General features: G+C 48.2%; 1 protein-coding gene and 1 non-coding gene across 19 annotated transcripts in view; both read left to right on the top strand.

The window, feature by feature from the left end:
* Pum1 (pumilio RNA binding family member 1) overlaps positions 1–11,793 on the top strand; it is a 126,698-nt gene extending 114,905 nt beyond the window's left edge. For all 18 annotated transcript variants that reach the window (XM_017797645.1, XM_008831155.3, XM_029562545.1 and 15 more), the window contains 4 exons: positions 2,357–2,482; positions 3,231–3,352; positions 6,080–6,272; positions 9,881–11,793. In XM_017797645.1, coding sequence (XP_017653134.1) covers positions 2,357–2,482; positions 3,231–3,352; positions 6,080–6,272; positions 9,881–10,012 — 573 coding nt within the window. In that variant the 3' untranslated portion in view covers positions 10,013–11,793. The remainder of the gene's footprint in view (positions 1–2,356; positions 2,483–3,230; positions 3,353–6,079; positions 6,273–9,880) is intronic.
* Positions 7,423–7,505, top strand: LOC115070042. Its single transcript, XR_003849246.1, has one exon. It is a non-coding gene; the product is annotated as a small nucleolar RNA SNORD103/SNORD85 (small nucleolar RNA).
* Positions 11,794–19,448: the final 7,655 nt, after the last annotated feature.

The raw sequence follows: 19,448 nt of genomic DNA, 5'->3' as shown, positions 1-19,448 counted from the left end.
GGAAACATGATTTGGGTTACAGAGTTCACTGACTACACGGTTCGGTAGACTTTCAGAACCCAGGGCTTATTGGTAGTTTCCAAGTTAATGGAAAAAAGGCACATTTGTTCACTGTAAGATGTTATGTTGGGCCAGAGAGATGGCTCAACTGTTGAGAGTGCTTGCTATTTTTACAGAGGACTGGTTCAGTTTCCAACACCCATGTTAGGTAGTTCACAACCACATGTAACTCCGGCTCTAGGGTATCTGACACCGTCTTCTGAACTCTGCAGGCACCCGCTGCACACATGCACATGCATGAATAAAACTTTTTTAAAAATTATTTTTACTTTATGTATATGAGTATATTGCCTGCATGTATGTAAGTGTACATGTGTCATGCAATGCCCACAGAGGTCAAAAGAGGGCATCAGATCCCCTGGAACTGGAATTAGGGACAGTTGTTTAGCCTCCATATGTGTGCTGGGTTGTGAACCCGTATCTTCTGCAAGAACATCCAGTGCTCTTAACCCCTGAGCCATCTCTTCAGCCCTGCCCCCCCCCCTTAAGAAAGACATTGTGTGATCAGAATATATAATAAAAGAAAAGGAGCCAGGTTGGTGGCGCACACTTTTAATCCCAGGCATAGGCAGATGGATCTCTATATCTCTGTGAGATTGAGACCAGCCAGGGCTACATAGTAAGTTCCAGGCAAATTGGGGCTACAAGGGAGACCTTCTCTCAAAAAACCCCAAAACCAAACAAAAATGTACACCAAAGCAGCAAACGGGAAAGGAAGGTGATTGTTGGTTTGTTTGTTTCACTTGTTTGAGGTGACGGGTTGGAACCCAGGACCTGAGACTGCTAGGCAAGCCTGCTGTTCCTGAGCTACAGCCCCATCCCAGGGGGAGAATATTATTAAGATGAAACTATTGAGGAATTGGCAGCTAGGTTATCTGAATAACTTCTGTGATCAGAGAAAACAATACAACAGAATGAAAAACAATGACAGGTGAATTTCTGTTTTACAAAAGAAGCAGGATTGCAGTAGCTAGGAAGCCTCCCTCATTAGTAACCAGGGCAGTACAAGGTGAGACCCACATGATAGCCCTGAGCACTGCTGTGTGTGACAGTGTAGCAGCCACTTTGGAAAGTAATTTAGTGCCATCTTGCAGATTTCAACACTTGCATTTTTTTATCCGGTGCTTTTGGCTTACAATTTTATCTGGTGGAAGACAGGTTAAGATATATTTAAAATGGCATTACCCCTCTAGAAGCAAAAAACAAAATGGTGCAGCTGTCCATGGGCCAGGGGTTAGGGTTAACAGTCACACAGCCAGCAGCAGCAGAGTCCTCTCAGTGCCGCTGTTTTGGAAGTGGATTTTGAAAACATGCTGAGTGAAATAAGCTGCTCCATATTTCATCCTTATAAAGCTTAAAGGAAGCAGCAAATGTAAGCATAAAGCGCATGGCAAATCAGACTTAGAGCATGGTTGGTGGGGCTGACACCTGTAGGTAGGTGGCACTTAGCAGGTGGGCACTGGGGCTGCTGTTACCACTCCTTCCCCCCCCCCCCCTTTTCTTTTTCTTATTTTTTTTTTCGGTGTTCTGAGAGAGTCTCATTTTATAGACCAGGTTGGCCTTGGACTCATGATCCTTCTGCTTTGGCTTTCTGAGTGGTAGGTTCAAAGGCATGTATCACTGTGCTTGTATTAGCACTCTAGAGATCCCAGGAACTTCATACCCCTAGGAAAGGCAGAACCAAGATTGGGGATGTGGGCTGGGCATGCAGCTCAGTACCACAAAAGTCAAATCAAAGCAGGAAAAAGTAAAGTGTACTTTCTTATTGCTCCATTTGTTTGTTGAGACAGTGTCTCATGATGTAGCCTTGACTGGCCTTGAACTCAGAGAGATCTGTCTGCATCTCTGCCGAGCACTAGAATTAATTGCTCCAAACCCAACAAAACTCCAGTTAAATTCAGCCCTACACGTAGTTGATATTTTGTATGAAGCATAGAAACAGGCCTCCTTTTTCTGTTTCTAGTCCTGTCTTTTGCAAAAGCTATTTGCTGACACTCTGGATTCTTAACTCAGTGCATCTTTTACTTATTTTCAGTTCCCTTCTAAAAAAGAAGGGAACTTTTCTGGAAAAGTTCATTTCAGCTAATTTATGCATATATATGAATTATTAAACCAATTAAGAAAGTTTATTAATCCATAACAGATTCATATCCCTTTGTTATTTGTAGAGAGAATGTACAAGCCATTCCATTAATTAGTGAAGACAGGTGGGACATGTGGCTAGCAGTACACGGGCATGGGAAATACACGGGCATTGGGAGGCACTGAGCATCACCTTTCCCTTTGTCTTTTCCAGGTGTTTGCTTTGTCCACCCATCCTTATGGCTGCCGAGTGATCCAGAGAATCCTGGAGCACTGTCTTCCTGACCAGACCCTCCCTATCTTAGAGGAGCTTCACCAGCACACGGAGCAGCTTGTACAGGTAGTGGAGTTGCCAGGAGACCTGCTGGGCTGCAGTAGGCCCAGCACTTGTGTGTTTTGTTAGCATAGAGTATCAGTGTGTCTTCAGTACTCTTCTTTGGAGCATGCTTTTATCATAGCCCAGTTTGTGTTCCATGAATATAGGCAGCAAATAAAGCTGCCCTGCCTTGGGAGCTGGGAGAATGTTCTACATACATATACCATGTCACCTGAGTAGACCATTCAGTTTTTTTGGGTCTCAGTCTCATTGCCAAACGAACCAAGCTGAGTCCTTTCTTTGGCGTTGATGCTTTTCTGCTTCTGCCACTGATAATGGTCCTGCTTGTTTGGGGGGATATAAATCTTTCCAGTTAAAGATGCAGCAAACCATTTATATGCTTCTGTTAGAGGAAGATTTCTTTATCCCCGGAACATTGCCTCCTTCCCCTTCCAAGTAGTCATTGGCCTACTTCTTTGTAGGTAGTAATTTGTGAAGAACCCAGCTAAAACTTATGAGCATGAATATATAATGTCCAGTAATACTGTGTTCCTGTTTTATAGTGATAGAGAAATGTTATGATCTATCCAGTTAAAATTGCTACATGCTCATTTAGACCAGACTGGGCGCGTTCAAGTGTCGCAAAACGGGCATGGATATGTGCTCATTTAGATAGGCTGTCATGCTGCTAGAGCGCTAAGATCAGTTATCTGGAAGGATTTCTAAATCATGGAACTTTTTTGTACAATTTCTTTTGTTGCTTCTCCAACAGGATCAGTATGGAAATTATGTAATCCAGCATGTATTAGAGCATGGTCGTCCTGAGGATAAAAGTAAAATTGTAGCAGAAATCCGAGGAAATGTGCTTGTATTGAGTCAGCACAAATTTGCAAGGTGTGTGCTCTGAGTTACATGGCCTACTTTTAGAAGAGGGTTCGGTAGTATTTCAGCTACAGAATTTGTTTTATATTTATGGGTGTGGGTGTGGGTGTGGGTGGGTACACGCCCGCCACAATAGGTATGTGGCTCAGAGGACAACTTGGAGGAATTCTCTCTTTCCATCATCTGGGTCCATAGCAGGTCCTCAGGCTTGATAGCAAGTGCCTTTATCTGCTGAGCCATCCCACTAGCCCTCCTGAGCTCTTTTTTTAATGTTTCCTTACTTCAAAGTATACATTCCTTGCTTAAAAAGTTATATTACAGCTGTACCAAGTATGGGCTAACAAGCCATCCCTTAAATGCTCCTTTCATTCCTTTTGAGTCATCATTGAAGTCTGGAAACTGTTTCAACAATGATGTACTTTTTGGTTACCTATGTATTTCTTTATCTTTTGGGGCACTGAAATACTCAGTACTCAGCTTCCTCTTTGGCACAAGGGTGGGTGCACTTTGCTGTATTTGTCCAGGCTTCTTGGCCTCTTTACAGGCTGCAGAAGGAATGCTCTGTCTGTTCCTATACCTGCAGGGGATTTAGGTAGTTCCGTAGGGGCAGGACTTGAAGAAATGATGGCCCTTCCATAAGCTTAAATGGGTGGTGGTGATCGCCCTCATCTCCCCCTGCCCTTTTATTTTTCTTTGTATAAATGTTTAACTGCATGTATGTATGTGTACTGTATGTGTACCACTTGCATCCCTGGTACTCCACAGATGCCAGAAGAGGGTGTCAGCTCCCTTGGAACTGGGGTTAACAGGCAGTTGTGAGCTGTCTTGTGCTGCAGGAACAGCAAGTGCTCTTAGCTGCTGAGCCACCTCTGCAGCCCTGGGTGGTCTGAACAGATTCTTACCACCTGCACAACTTGGTGCTTTCAGTTTTCCAAGTATTTTCTTTCCTGGGTTTTCAGTGTGATTTGCCAGGCAGGTAGCACAACTCATACTTATTGATGTTCCCTTTCAATTAGTGAAAAAAATTTTTTCCGGGGGGTGGGGGTCTTTTTGAGACAGAGTCTCTCTGTAGCCCCAGCTGGCCTAGAACTTGCTTATTATATAGACCAGGATGGCCTTGAACTGAAAGAGATCTGGCCTGCCTCTGCCTCCCAAGTGCTGGCATTAAAGGCTTGCACCACTACAACTGGCTAATTAGTGAAATCTTAAACAAATTTTAAGGGTCAGATATGTTGGTGCACACCTTTAATCCCAGCACTTGAGAGGCAGATCTCTGTAAGATCACCAGACCAACTGGGGCTACAAGGAGACTCTGTCTCAAAAGGAAAAATTTTAAACTTAGGTATGCGTGTATCTGCACATGTGTACTCACTCTCTTACGTGCCATGGTTTACATGTGGAGGACAGAGGGCAACTTGAGTGGGAGTCAGTTCTCTCCACTATTGTGGGTCCTGGGGATTGAACTTTGGTCAGGAGGCTTGGTGGTCTGAGCCATTTCGCTAGTGAAATTTTTACTTTTTAGTGTGTATTGCTTGCATGTATGTAAGTGCACCTGTCATGCAATGCCCTCGGAGGTCAGAAGAGGGCATCAGATTCCCCTGGAACTGGAGTTGTTAGTCACCATGTGGGTGCTAGGAATCCAACCCAGGTCCTTTGCAAGAGTGGCTCAGCTTAACTGCTGAGCCATCATCTCTGCAGCTCTAATTGGTGAAATCTTAAAGTATTGCAGCAGGAAATCAAGGCTCCTGTGTGTGGTGGTTTAGTATAGTGGAAGGCTGTTTAACCTGAGTGGCAGATGCCCCAGAAAGTGGCTGCTTGAGGCTCACTGGGAATTCCAAAGCTGTCTCTGAGTGGCCAGCCTATAGACTGGGCATCATTAGCTAGATGTGACCTATGTCGAGCTTTTTCCATGCGAGGTTTGTGTTCCAGAGCTTTTCTTTCCTCCTCTTTGCCAAGCCCTCAGCTCCTGACTCACAATCCCGGTCTCACTGCCACGTCTTGGGCTCAAAGCTTCGTTTCCACTTGGCCATGGTATAGGTTAGTATTATCTGATAAAAGCAGGCAGCATTGTGCGCAAATCACTCTGCATGGTAAATGGCCATTAGTGGGGCGACATGGCGTTTAATTTTAAGGAAACCATGTTTACATGGCGTTTAATTTTAAGGAAACCATGTTTTAATGGCTCTACCCCTTCATTCCTTTTCCAAGGTGATATATTTGGAAAGTGTTTAGAAGTGCTGACAAGACTGCAGGGTCCTTCTGTTCTACTCTTGAGAGCAGTGGAAAGTGCTGTGATCCAACTTGTTGTTCTTTTACTTGAGTCCAGAATTTCTGCTGCATGCCATGCTCTGCTTGACAGCCAATAGTACACACTAGGAAAGCTTGCTGGCCTTTTAGCTCAGAGGGGCAAGGACACAGTCATAAATGTAGATACATGTTGAAATAGTGATTATGACCCACCTGAGCTGTTAGAAAGCTGCTGTGAACCTTTTATGTCTTGTCTCTTCACTTCTCGAGCTTATTATTGTCAGCAGGTCAGGTCCCATCTCCTCGAATACCTGGTTCAGGTGACTCACTAGTGGACACCCCAGTGCCTCGGGCCAAAATGGATGTCTTGCAGAACCAGATTGTGGGTGACTGCATTTCTCACATGTACTAGCTGCTGCCCATACTGAGGCTAAACATGCACAACCTGAGAGGAGACCTTTTCTCACTTGTGCCCGATTTATCTCTTCACAGCAATGTTGTGGAGAAGTGTGTCACTCACGCCTCACGTACAGAGCGCGCTGTGCTTATTGACGAAGTATGCACCATGAACGACGGTCCCCACAGTGCCTTATATACCATGATGAAGGATCAGTATGCCAACTACGTGGTCCAGAAGATGATTGATGTGGCCGAGCCAGGCCAGCGGAAGATCGTTATGCACAAGGTGCGCAGGTCAAGTGCCAATCACTGAGGGGCACATCCTTCAGTGTGGTCCTGACACAGGAGGGTAGTGGCAGGTGACCCCCAGGTGCAGAAGGGGTGCAAGTCCTAATGCTTCCAGATACAGAGATAGGTAGACATGGGACTGATTCTATGTCCCTGCACTAGCCTGTTCTGTGTTCTTTTTTCTTGTACACCAGCACTATTATCCCTCTGTGTTTGCCACACCTCGCTTCTCAACTTACATGTGTGGCTGTCTCGTTGTTTTGTTTCTTTTATGATTATTTGTTTGATGTCTGTGTGCTATAGTGCAGGTATAGAGATCAGAGGACAGCTTGAGGGTTTCTGGGGATCCAACTCAGGTCATCAAGTTTGATGGCAAGTGACCTTACCCACTGAGTAATTTTGCTGGCCTCTAAAGAGGCCAGCTTTTTTTGGCCAATTGCTTATTTCTTGATTTTGTGTGGTGTTCTGGGAATTGGACCAATGCATCATGCATGCATATTTGGAGGTTTAGTTTGTTGACAGGGCTGTGTTGTATAGCCAAGGCTGGCTGCAAAACAACCTTTCTGACCTAAACTACTGAGTGCTAGGATCACAGACACATACCTACCATTCCTGGGTATGTGTTAGGGTATGTTTGTGAGCCGTTTCCTTCCTTGGTCTCCAGGAGATGAGCTTGTCAGCCCAGCAGCTCTTCCTGTATCTCCTTTTCTCCCTCCTTGTTTTCATTCATTCACCAACTTTTCCCAAGCACAGACCTGTTCTGTGTAGATCTGGACACCATGAAGATGAAGTCCTGTTCACTGCCTGTGGCCCTCAGTCTGGTGGGGAGGGCAGTAGAAAACAGCAGTGCCCACTTGAGAGTGAGGCTGAAGGGAGTTAGACAGGAGAGAGGGGACAGAAGTCGGAACAGCTAGCCACTGTGAGTAGGGCCGGACAGAGGAATCACCAGAGGCCCACTGCTTCAGCTGTCAAGAGTTGGTCTGCCCAACCCTGCACAGGGCCCAGGAAGCCAAACCAACCCATGGGCAGGGAGGGTGGGCCACAGTCTTTGCGCCAGGCAGTGCTGAGAGTCAGGTGTTTGCGGCCTGCTCCCATCAGCCTTTGGGCTCTGAGCTCCCTCAGCCTTCCGGTTGGAGGGGTTGCTGTTGTCTGGCAATGATGACCCACTTGCCCTCACTGAGAACAAAGTTCAGTAATGAGAATCTTTGTTAGGGACTCGTTCTGAGCCAGACGAAACCCCACCAACTCTGATTGAAGTCGTATAACCACCGGTCAGTGGAACTGATGGTGGCAGTTGAAGGCTGGGGAGCCCAGAGCACTTGAGGTTTGACAGCAGGTGAAGATGCTTTGGGGGTGGGGCGAGGTATGTGCAGGAGCTTGTCTGTTCATTGAGCAAATGCTAAGCCTGTGTTCTGCAGCCAGCCTTCCTGAACAGGATTACATTGATGATAACCATGAGATTGTACACAGTGGGCACAGTAATGCCACGAAGACACGGAAGGGCCCTGTTAAGAGGGTGTCAGAGTGCTGCTTGTAGAGAAGGCCCCTTAGAAGAAGGGCATGTGAGTGTCATTGTCCAGGAAGAGGCAGGGTGTGTGGTGTGAAGACAAGGGGCAAGAGTGAGGACTGCATTTCATTTTATATTTTGTGTGTGGCATGTTTACTATAGGTCAGGGGACAACTTGCAGAAGTTGGTTCTCCCCTATCACCATGTGGGTTCCAAGGATTGAACTCAGGTTGTCAATCTTGGTGGCAAGTACCTTTACCCACTGAACCATCTTGCAGGCCCAAGACTATTTTAAGTAATTGTCCAGTTGATGAGAGAGCACTGTAACTTGGAAGAGGGAAGGCTGTTAAAACAGCCAATCCAATAGCAGGTGTCATCTTAGGGATAGAGAAGTGGCCAGGGTGGGAGCTGGAATCAAGGTTTGGTCTGGGCTCTATATGGAGGGGAAAGGGAGGGCTAGGAATCCACTCATTCACCCCTAGGTGGTATCCTTAGCAAAGGGCACTTGGGGAAAAGAGCACCTTTCACTGCTTTTTAAATTTTTTATTATTTTTGTCTTTTTGAGACAGGGTCTCCCTGTAAGCCCAGCTGGCCTGGAAGTCATCATGTAGACTAAGCTGGCCTTGAACTCACAGATTGGCCTGCCTCTGCTGGAGCTAAAGGCGTGTGCTACCACACCTGGCTCTTTCTCTGCTTATTTACCAAATTGAAAATGGAGTGCAGCAAAGTTGTGGGGCTGGGGGAGGGAAGGAGGCATCATCACCATCCTGTCTAACTGGTGGAAGAGGTGAGAGGGTCAGATTTCAATTCTAGAAGGAGAGCTACCAGAAAACAAAGGGATCTTGGGCCTCGGTTTCTAGTGACAAAATGCTTCATAGATAGTCCTCACCACCTTGGCGAATGATTACTTGGTGAAGTATTAATGTGTTCTTCTAACAGACACCTCCTTGGGAGGTGATGCTGGTTGTCCTCTCAGAATTAGAGTTAGAACTCAGGACAGTTTGTTTTCAGCCATTTTCCTGCTAGGCAGCAGGATGCATTGTCTACAGTGTGTGTCCCATGTGGACACATAGCGGACTCCGGAGCTCCTTAGCCCTTTTTTACCCAGTTACACCCAAGCAGGCGAACTGCTGGCTCTGTAGCCGCGCTCTTCTTTGGCACATTGGCCTCTGGTGTTTTGTTTTCTTTTTTAAATATTTTATTTATTATTTTTATGTGTATACTTGTATTGCTTGCATGTGTGTAAGTGCACCTGTGTAGTGCAGTGCCCTGGAGGTCAGAAGAGCGTGTTGGATCCCCTGGAACTGGAGTTATGGATGAATGTTAGCCACCATGTGGGTGCTGGGAATCAAACCCAGGTTCTCTGCAAGAGCAGCCAGTGCTCTTAACCACCCTGAGCCATCTCTCCAGCCTGGCCTCTGGTGTTTTCGTGCACAGTTTGAGTTAGGATTGTTACGCCAGTTAAGAACCCTGAGTCTCTTTCCTATGTGGAAGGAACTTGATAGCCAAGCAGAAAGAAGCCATCTCTGCTTTGTAGCATGATCCATGAGCTCATAGGGAGGGCTTCTCTCACCTAGGTGCATGGGAATGGCTCCAGTGACGGGAGTACAGGAGATGGCTCACAGAGGTGAGCAGAGCTCAAGTCAGAGAAGCAAGGGGTGACTGGTGCCAGCAGTGTCTCACAGGGCCAGTGGGAAGAGCCTCTGGAGGGGCAGTGGGCTGAAATGCCTGTCTCTTATCAGTCACATTGGCACATAGTACATAGTAACCGTCTTGAGGGGTGGTCTCTTAGCTTGAGGTGCACTGCAGAGGTGTAGGGGTCAGGTAATAAATGTAGGTGGGTGGTCCTGAAAGGAAGCCCCAGTTGCTCAGAGGAGCCTGGCTCTGTGTGTACCAGTAGGCAGGCTGTGCCACAGGCTTGGGATGATGTGCTGTCCTGGGAAGGAATCACTGTCTCATCTCCTGAGTGGCTGGCACTCAGGATGAAAGGCATCTCTGGGGTAGGCATGTGCACCATGCAGTTTAGGGATGGCAGGGTGCTGGAACTGACCCAGGCCTCTCAGGCCAGTGTAATGCAGGCTGTCCTTCCTCCTCTCCAGATCCGGCCACACATCGCTACCCTTCGCAAGTACACCTACGGCAAGCACATCCTGGCCAAGCTAGAGAAGTACTACATGAAGAATGGTGTAGACTTGGGGCCCATCTGTGGCCCCCCTAATGGCATCATCTGAGCGATGCTCCCACCCCCGTCCCGCTGACCTCACTGACCCTGGCAAATCAACCAGCAACCAGAAATGCCCAGTGTAGACTTGGAAATGGGCGCCGGCTGCTCCGGGATTACTCCCTCTTCTAAAAGAAATCAGATCCACAAGTGGAAAAGCCTTTGTAAATTTCATTTTATTACACATAATATGTACTAATTATTTTTTTTAATTGACTAATTGCCCTGCTGTTTTACTGGTGTATAGGAACTTGTACATAGGTAATCAGTGTACATGGGAGGCCACATATTTTGTTCAATGCTGTATCTGTCTTCCACATGTGGACACTTTCAGGGTGGTTGGTTTAACAAAAAAAGTTTAAAAAAAAAAAAGAAAAAAAATGGTTTTTAACTCATTTGCCTTGTGGCAAGTTTTGCAAATAGCTCTTCCTCACCTCATTTTATTAAAAACAAACCTGAGGTTTGAATTGACCCCAAAGCGGCATTCAACACTGTTTAATAAAGTATACATACATATACATATACATACATACATACATTTAACACTGTTTATAAAGTATACATACATACATACACACACACACACATATGAAATGGAATTGTTTGGGAGTTGCTGAAGTATCATTCTGTACCATTGAGGTCACCAAGCTCCTTTTGGAGACAACCTTATGCCAAGGAATGTGGTGGCCGCTGAGTGGAGCCGCAGTCAATGCGGGCGGGTTCGTGTCTGTTAACACGAAAGGCAAAACCTGATTATTCAGCATGAGAAAATCCACCTCTGCTTTTGGTCTTGCTTCTATAAATACATAGTGTATACTGGGTGTAGACTTTGCATATATACGAATTTGTAGTATTTTCCTGTTTTGATGTTGAATCTGTATCTATAATGTACCCTAGTAGGCGAACATACTTTTGATTGTACAATTGTACATTTGTATACCTGTAATGTAAATGTGGAGAAGTTTGAATCAACATGAACACGTTTTTTGGTAAGAAGAGAATTAATTAGCCAGCCCCGTGCGCTCAGTGCACACCCTCACCTTCACGGTCGTAGCGTGTAGTGTTGTATATTGTAAATTGTAATTTCAACCAGAAGTAAATTTTTTTTTCTTTTGAAGGAATAAATGTTCTTTATACAGCTTAGTTAATGTTCAAAAAATATATATAGCTTGGTTTATTTGTCAGCTAGTCAAGACAGTAGCGAGAGCCTTTTTAAATGTTACTCATGATTCAGTTCACACTAGTGGTTTTTTTAACCCTAAAAAAAGTAACGTTTTGCTTATTTTGTGACAGTCAAAAAGGACGTGCGGAAGTTCAGCCCTCCCCCTTCCCTTCCCTGTGATGGGAGCCTCCCCTGTAAAGTGTGACCCTTCCTAGTTCAGCCCTGCCCTTCCCTTCAATCAGAGCCTCCTCTGTAAAGTGTGACCCTTCCTAGTTCAGCCCTGCCCTTCCCTGCAATCAGAGCCTCCCCTGTAAAGTGTGACCCTTCCTTCCTTCTTTTGTACAGAAGATGAACTGTATTTTGCATTTTGTCTACTTGTAAGTGAATGTAACATACTGTCAATTCTTCTTGTTTGAATATAGAACTGTAACACTACACGGTGTACATTTCCAGAGCCTTGTGTATATTTCCAATGAACTTTTTTGCAAGCACACTTGTAACCATATGTGTATAATTAACAAACCTGTGTATGCTTATGCCTGGGCAACTATTTTTTGTAACTCTTGTGTAGATTGTCTCTAAACAATGTGTGATCTTTATTTTGAAAAATACAGAACTTTGGAATCTGAGTTTGCCACCCTTTTTACCCCTCACTCCCATCTGAGCCCTGGAGAGCCCCTCTGGTGCCCTAGCTCTGCCTCTGCTGCGTACTGTGAGGGTGATGGAAGGGTGGCGTCCTGGTACAGCTGGTGACTTCTGAGCCTTATGTCACCTGTGAGGTTGGGTTCAGCCTACCTGTTGCTTTGAAAATCAAGAACATCTGGTGTAAAAGCTGACTTTCCCAATGTTGTATGACGGGCCTTTCCTGAGGAGGCAGGACACATACCTGTTCACCTCAGAGAGGGAATCCCTGGCAGACCAAAGTAAAGAGACTACATCAATGTCCAACATGGTGAACCACTAGATTTTTCTTGGGGGTACTAAGTAACAACAGCTGCAGGCAGCTCTCACTATCCCAAATCTCCTGTGTTTTCTCCTTTTATAAAGCCAGGAGAGGGGTTCTCTAGAAGCCTTCTGCTTTCCGAGGCAAATGACCTTTTGTTTACCTGCCCTCTCAGGAGCCTCTTCTCCCACTCCTGGAGGGACCTTTCACTTTGGAGGGAAGACAACACCCAGCTTGTCTGGGGCTCCCAGCACTCGCCTCCTGGGCCAAACCTGCAAGCCTTGGTCTTTCTGCCCTCTGGCATTTGGGGCCCTGAAGTTTGGACTCAATCTCCTCAAGTTACAGGTGTCTCTTTTCTGAGGTCTGGTGGTGGCCAGTGTCTGAATTGTAGCACCTTCACAACCTTGTCCCCCATGGAGAACAGCTCATGCTGTCTACTAGCTAGCTGAGATTGGGGACCTCTTCTGGCTCACAAAAAGTGGGGTCTGTCCCTCACGATCTGCACCCTCCCTCCACCAAGTTACCAAAAGAATGGTCTAGTCAGGAAGCAGGTGAGGAGAGGCCATGCCAGCCGGGTCAGACCATCACTTGGTTCCCTCTCATAGGCACAGCAGCAGGGGAGACTTAGCCAGCCAAAGCTTGGTTCTGCTTGGGCAGCAGGGATAGACTGGGCCCCAGTGTTGCCTGCTGCCCCTACCGTCGTGGCCTCTCCTACAGCAGGCTTTCAAGGTGGATCTCTCTTCTGTTTGCCCCCTTCCTGCTGGTGGAGAGTAGGGGTCTGGGAAGCCTGTGAGCTGCTGCTTAGAGGAGCTGGGCAGTACCTAGGAGCTGTGGGGACACAGTAAACGCTAGAATGCTAGTCCAATGCCTGTCAGACCTGTGCACACTCTGCTGCCTAACCCCGTGATGGACAGATGTGCACATGCCACTGCCCAGCTCTGCACTGGTCAGACCTGTGCACAGGGCTCTCCTCTTCCTCATGGCTATCGTCCTGGTTGTGTTTGCTCGATTTTGGTTCTTTTTCTTTTCAGCATCTCTCAGTATTGAAATCTGTGTGTGTTAGTGGCTTTAAGGCACTGGAACTGGGGTCACCACTAATTTCAAGCCTTGCGTTTTTGAGTCCTGAGGAGACTTCCGAGTCAGGATTAAACTGAAGGTTTAATCCCAACTGCCTGTTTTCACTTGTGTGCTCCTGGGACACAGTTCTCTGTAAGAGGGGGAAACGGAGCTGGAGAGATGGCTCACCGGTTAAGAACACTGACTGTTCTTGCAGAAGACCTAGTTTCGAATCCCAGCAGCCACATGGCAGCTAACAACTGTCCGTAACTCCAGTTCAGGGAACCCGACAGCCTCTTCTGACCTCGACATTGCACGACACAGGTGCACTTACCTACGTGCAGGCAGTACATGCATACACCTATGTGAAAGACTGCTGTAGATTCAGTGAAATACGGAGCTCTGAACGGTGCCCAGCATGGGTGTAGTCATTTTTTCCTACTTCATTTTTTAATAACTTGAAGCTGGGGTGATGCCCCCTCCAGTACACTAGCCCCTTAATCCACCCACCCAGTGGCTATGCATGCCTGTTATTGCAACACTAGGAGGCTGAGGCAGGAGGATGGAGAATTCTGGGCTAGTCTGGGCTACAAGAAGAAGCCTGTCTTCAGAACAGAAAAACAAAACCAAGTGAGCCAGTGAATCCCTGTGATCCCAGTAGTAGGCAGGTGAAGGCAGGAGGATCAGGAGTTCAGGGTCATTTTGACTATATAGTGAGCTCAAGACCAGGGTGTCCTTGGGTGTGTGTGGGGTTTGTACCACAGCGTATGTGTGATCAAGGGATCACCTCAGGTGTCCATCTTCATGTTACAACTTAGTTTGAGTCTCATCGGTCATTGCTATGTACACCGGGCTAGCTGACCCATGAGCTTGCAGGGATTCCCCTGTCTCAGCCTCCCATTTCACTGTAGGTGAGCTGGGATTATAGATATTTGCTACTTACTGCATCTGGCTTTACACGAGCTCTGGAGATTCAAATTCAGGTGCTCACAATTGGGAGGCAAGAACTTTACTAAGCCATCTCCCCAATGTGAGACCTGTCATAAATCCAGTAGAACAATCCTATTATTAAGCAAAGAAGTCTACCTAATGACCCTCACTGGGCATAGATTGCTGCCACGGGAACTGCCCATCTCAGATCTGCGAGCTGAGGTTCTGGGTTGGTTGTCATGTGAGTCCTTCGCTCTGTTCCTCACAGGAGGCCTTCTCGTCTGACTGTTTAATGGAGCACATTGGACTCCAGGCTTTGTCCACCCCACATCCTTGTGAAGGGCAGGAGGAAGGAAGGTGGGTGTTTCAGCTCATTGTGTGTGCAGAAGAGTCTTTGAGACTCGAGTTACGGTATGATAGATAACCAACGGAGGGTTTTATCTGAGTTTACCTGACTCCCCATCCAGGCCTGTTTATGACATCTTGCTCTGCCATGCTGTCAGGCCCAGCCATTGCTCCCTTGTAGAGTTGCAGAAGGGGGCTGAAGAGATGGCTTAGTGGTTAAGAGCACTGGTTGCTCTTGCAGAAGACCTGGGTTCAAATCCAAGCACCCACGTGGCAGCTAACACCCACCCATAACTCCAGTTCCAGGGGATCCAACTCCTGGCCTCCATGGACATTGCATTTACATACATGCAGGCACAACACACATAGGTAAAGGTGCATGCCACCAAGCCTGATCCCCAGAACCCATGTGGTGGGAGAGAACAGACTTCAACGAGTTGTCCTGGGTGCTATGGCACGAGCATGCCTCCACACATACACATGAATAAATAAAATGTAAAAAAAAATTAAACATCTAAAATAAAGTTGTAGAAGGGTGTGCCATCTAGAGATGAGCAACCTGTGACTTTATGTAGTTACCAGTCTCAGCCACACGAGGGCGCTGCTCCCTAAAGCAAGCTCTATGGAGGCCCCACGCCTCAAGGATCCAAGGTCAATGTCAACTGGTTTTTCTTTGGCTTGTGGCACCTAGAAGTGGAGTCCAGTAAGGGGGTCCTGTCCAGTAGACAGAGGTTTGTTTTCCCCTTTCTTCCCTCCTATTTGCCAGGATTCTCCAGTGTGCACAGCTAGACCGTCATTGGTTGGGATGAAGGCTGAGCTAACCCATCTGGCTCAGGCTGTTGTCTTTGGCTTGCTGTGTGACCTCTGCTGAGCCTGTGACTTCTCTGGGCCTCCATTTCCCAATTGTCACCTGGTGACGTCAGGCAATAGTGGGGCTGAGCATAGCAGCCATTCAAGATACCTTTTGGGGGCCCAGGTCCAGTGACTTACCGAGCCCTTAAATAGCCCATACCTCTAAGACTGGGAACTTCAGATCCTGGCCCATCTGGCTCTGTGTGACTGTGTAAGTCACCTGACCTCTTACAGCCCTCCCTTCTTCTGTCAAATGGGAGGGCGACAGCCGTACTTCATGTGACACATCAAAGCCTTGGGCACAGTCGAAGTGCACACTGTGATTATTGCTACCTGCTGTGTTTGTTGGTCAGGACTCTTTGCTAGGGTGACTAATGTGGCCTAACTGGGGCACCTAAGCGAAGAGCTGTCCTGCTGGTAGGATTCATGTACCAGTCACACCTACCACCTTGTGGGTAGAGCGTCCAGAACTTGCCCCATAGCCACCCATCCGCAGCTCCCTGACCCCTAGAGGCTGTGAGAGACAGGTGTGTTCTGTGGTCTGAGCCCTGGGTTTGGGGCAGCTTGTTATAGGGTATGTGTGTGGGGATCAGTTACCTGAACCACAGAGGGTACATCGGGGTGGCCTCACACAGCTGAGGGTCTACTGGTCAGCACACCCGAGGCGTGCCTCACCTTGCCCTGCCCCACCTCAGCTGCCTGTCCTACCCTAGGCACCCCCAGTGCCCCTCAGCCTGGGCAAGGCTGGGCCAGTCATTCCCAGGGGACTATAGCCCCCTGAGGTACCCTCAGCCTGTTTCTCAGCTACAGGCAGAGAGTGACTTCCAAACAGTGGCTGTTGATGGTAGGCCAGCTGGCTGAGACTCCTCCTGTATCACCCTCCAGCCCCGTAGCCATTGTTGGCTCACCTGGGAAGCCCTTAGCTCCAGACATTAGGAAGTGGTAGGCCCCAGGACTCAAATCCAGGCCTGTCCTCTGTAACCGGGTCCCCTTGCTCACTGTGACCCAGGAGAGGGAAGCCCCTTCTGGGGACACACAGGTAGGTGTGCTGGGGATAGAGCAGGGGTGGTCCACTGCTTCCCTCTTGCCTATCCATGCCAGTCCTCCACGCCATATCTATGCCCTGTTCAGAGCTGTGGCTCAACAGTGATGGGGTTCAATGCCAATTTCTCAAAATGTGCTAAGCCTCAAGAGTAGCAGTGCTGGGAGTGACCAGACTGTACAGCCTGGGGGAGGCAGGCCTCCCAGTCTTCTGTTCAGCTGGGCTGCTCCAGCCTTAAGATGGGGTGAGAAGGAAAAAGCATTTTTAGGAAGCTCACTTTTTTTTTTTTCTTCCAGGAAAATGACTCTAAATGTGCAATTTATTCCCAGGAGTGCGGTGTATTGTGGAGTAGCTTCTGGGATGGTGCCCTCCCCTCCTCTCAGCTTTCCACCTCCTACCTCTCCCCACTTCCTCCCCTTCTTTCCTCCCTCCTCTGCCCTCTCATTTCCTGCCTCTTCTTCTCTCCCTTATTCTACTCCCCCTACTCTCTCCTCTACCTTTTTTCATCCCTTGGGTCCCTTACACAGGAAGGGAGACAAGTATTCTAGTAGAGCTCTAGGCCTGGGTCCCCCACAGACTTTCTAGTCCTGTAACTTTAGCCACAGTCTTGGAAGGAGGCGGGCCTACCCTAAAAGTCTGCAAACATGGGGAACCTGGTCCAGGGGTACAGATGGTCCAGATGGTCTAGAAGGAGACCCCCAGGGTAAGCAGTGGAGCCACTAGGCTCCCAGCTCAGCCACACACTGTCTGTGTGGTCTTGTACCAGCCATCTCCTTTTCCAAGCCTCTCTTTTCTCAGTGTGACACAAGACAGATGAAGTTGGGTGGGGAGGGCAAGATAAGCTCTCCTCCAGGTTGGACATGCCTATTGCCACCATGAAGCAGACAACTGTGATGTCTGTAGGAGACGCTCAGGAGTCTCAGTCTCAAGGCTGCCATGCCCTGAGTTATACAATAGCTTGGAGTAGAACTCTTCAGTACTTAAGCTGCCTTTAGATACTAGGGAGAGTCCAAGGATTCAGCTTCCTAAGCTACCTATGCTGGGTGGGCTTTTTGGAGATGCAACTACCTTTGGGTCACGCATGCTCCAAGCTGGGATGGATTCCTTTCTTTGGTCTGTTGGGTCCTATCGGGGGTGAATAGGCTTTTGAGCAGCTCCTAAAGAAAAACCACAAAACAATGCTTTGTCGAGTGTTCTTGACCACAGTGACTCCTACCTGGCCACATCAGGTCAGTGTATAGCCTCCTCCTGGCTGCCCCCCATCCCCTGCTTCAAAGCACCCCTTCCCCAAGGCTGGCACCAACCCCCTAGAGATGTCACTACTAGTAAGCCTTCCCAGATATCCCAGGGATTGCATTTCCCTGTCCAGCCTGCTCATACTTTGCCAGACTCATCCTGGCATCTGGCTGGGTTCAAGGTTCTGTTCAGGGGCGAACTGTAGAAAGTGTGAGACTTCAGCCTCAGGCCGCTCACCTGCATGGCCCCCTTTCAAGGACCCCTCCTAGTGCTGTGCACCAGTCCCTCAGATCTGGTCAGCTCAGGTTCACCCTGTTCCCATGCAGCTCCAGGGGTGGTCCCCAGCCTCACATCTCCCCTCACCTGGAGCAGACCTCTGGCTGCTCCTGGCAGATCTGACCCAGAGGCTTTGTGCATTCAAGTGTCCTGCCAGGGTCTTGAAGCCTCTACTGGCCTGTTTGTCCATAGCCAGCTCAGTTCACAGGTCATATAGCCTTTGGTCCAGGGGAGGTTTGGTTTCTATGGTTCACAGGCCCTAGAGGATCTGAGTTCACAGCCTCGCCCCATGAATGTCAGCTCTGTGCCCATCTTGAACAGCTTTGCCCAGCACACACTGAGCAGTTCCAGTAGACCCTGGCCAAGACTTGGCTGAGTGCTGGCCCAAACCCCTCTACAGCCCTGTGGGTTCTTGTAGCAGCCGTTGCCCATGCTGGACTTCTGCTTGCAGGGCAACAGATGACCTCTGGGCCTCCACAAAAATGACTCTGGTTCCTCCTCATCTGGAGCGATTGTGGGGACCTAAAGGCCCCAGCTTGCAGAGGTCCAAGAGGAAGTTACTGGGGCGTGGCCTGACTTGTTTTAAAAGTATGAAGGATACTTCCGCACTGCTGAGGAGTGCATGATCAGCACGTGACCATCCTTAAGATACACCCTCAGAGGGGAGGGGGGAGTTCCAGGTGCCTTTATAAGCTCTGTAACACCTGCAATAAATGAGTCCCTGCTTGACTAGACTCCCCATTTCATCTGATTGTCCCTGGTACTGGGGGCGGTGTGGGCTGGCAAACGGCTCGCTTACTCATCCCCAATCATCACTGTGTGGGGGTCGCTGGTTCGAGCCCCCAGCAGGGCGATGATGCCAGAACCCTATTTCAGTTCCTGAATTTTGAGGGTCACTGAGCCCCCAGCTGTCACTCACAATTTCCTAGAAGCAAACCCAGGCTCTGGCCTCCATCCTGATTCTTGAAACAAAGCAAGAAGTTTCAGTGGGCAAAATGCATGTGTAGGGGAGGTGGGGCTGAGAATGTAAGGGAGGCCCCTGTGAAGACCGCAATGTGCCCTGAGCCCAAGGCAGCCACACAGCACAGAGGTAAGAAGCTGCGTTCAGAGGCAGGTCAGGTGGGGCATAGTGGCACAAGTCTTTAATCCCAGTACTCAGGAAACAGAGGAAAGCAGATCCCTGTGAGTTCAAGGCCAACCTGGTCCACCTAGTAAGTTCAGGGGCAGCATAGTGAGACCCTGTCATTTTAAAAAAGAGTTTTAGGCTGGAAAGATGGCTTAGCTGTTAAGAGCTTGTACTGGTCTTGCAGAGGACCAAGGTTTGGTTCCCAGCACCCACATGGGGCTGCTCTGTGCTCCAGCTCCAGTTCCACAGGATCTGATGCCCTCTTCTGGGCATCATAGTGCACTCAAATGCACATACCTCCCCCTATACCCCCAGACACAAAATTTAAAAACTAATACTTAAAAATTTTATTTATTATTTCTATTTTATGTGTATGCGTGTATTGCCTGCATGTAGGTAAGTGCACCCATGTCATGTAATGCTCATGGAGGACAGAAGAGGCTGTCAGATTCCCTGGTACTGGAGTTAAGGACAGTGG

This window comes from Nannospalax galili, unplaced genomic scaffold, assembly GCF_000622305.1.
Source record: "Nannospalax galili isolate Female #2095 unplaced genomic scaffold, S.galili_v1.0 scaffold2895, whole genome shotgun sequence".
Lineage (NCBI taxonomy): Eukaryota > Metazoa > Chordata > Mammalia > Rodentia > Spalacidae > Nannospalax > Nannospalax galili.
Note: the sequence above shows the minus strand (reverse complement) of the source record. Positions and strands in the feature narration are given on the sequence as shown.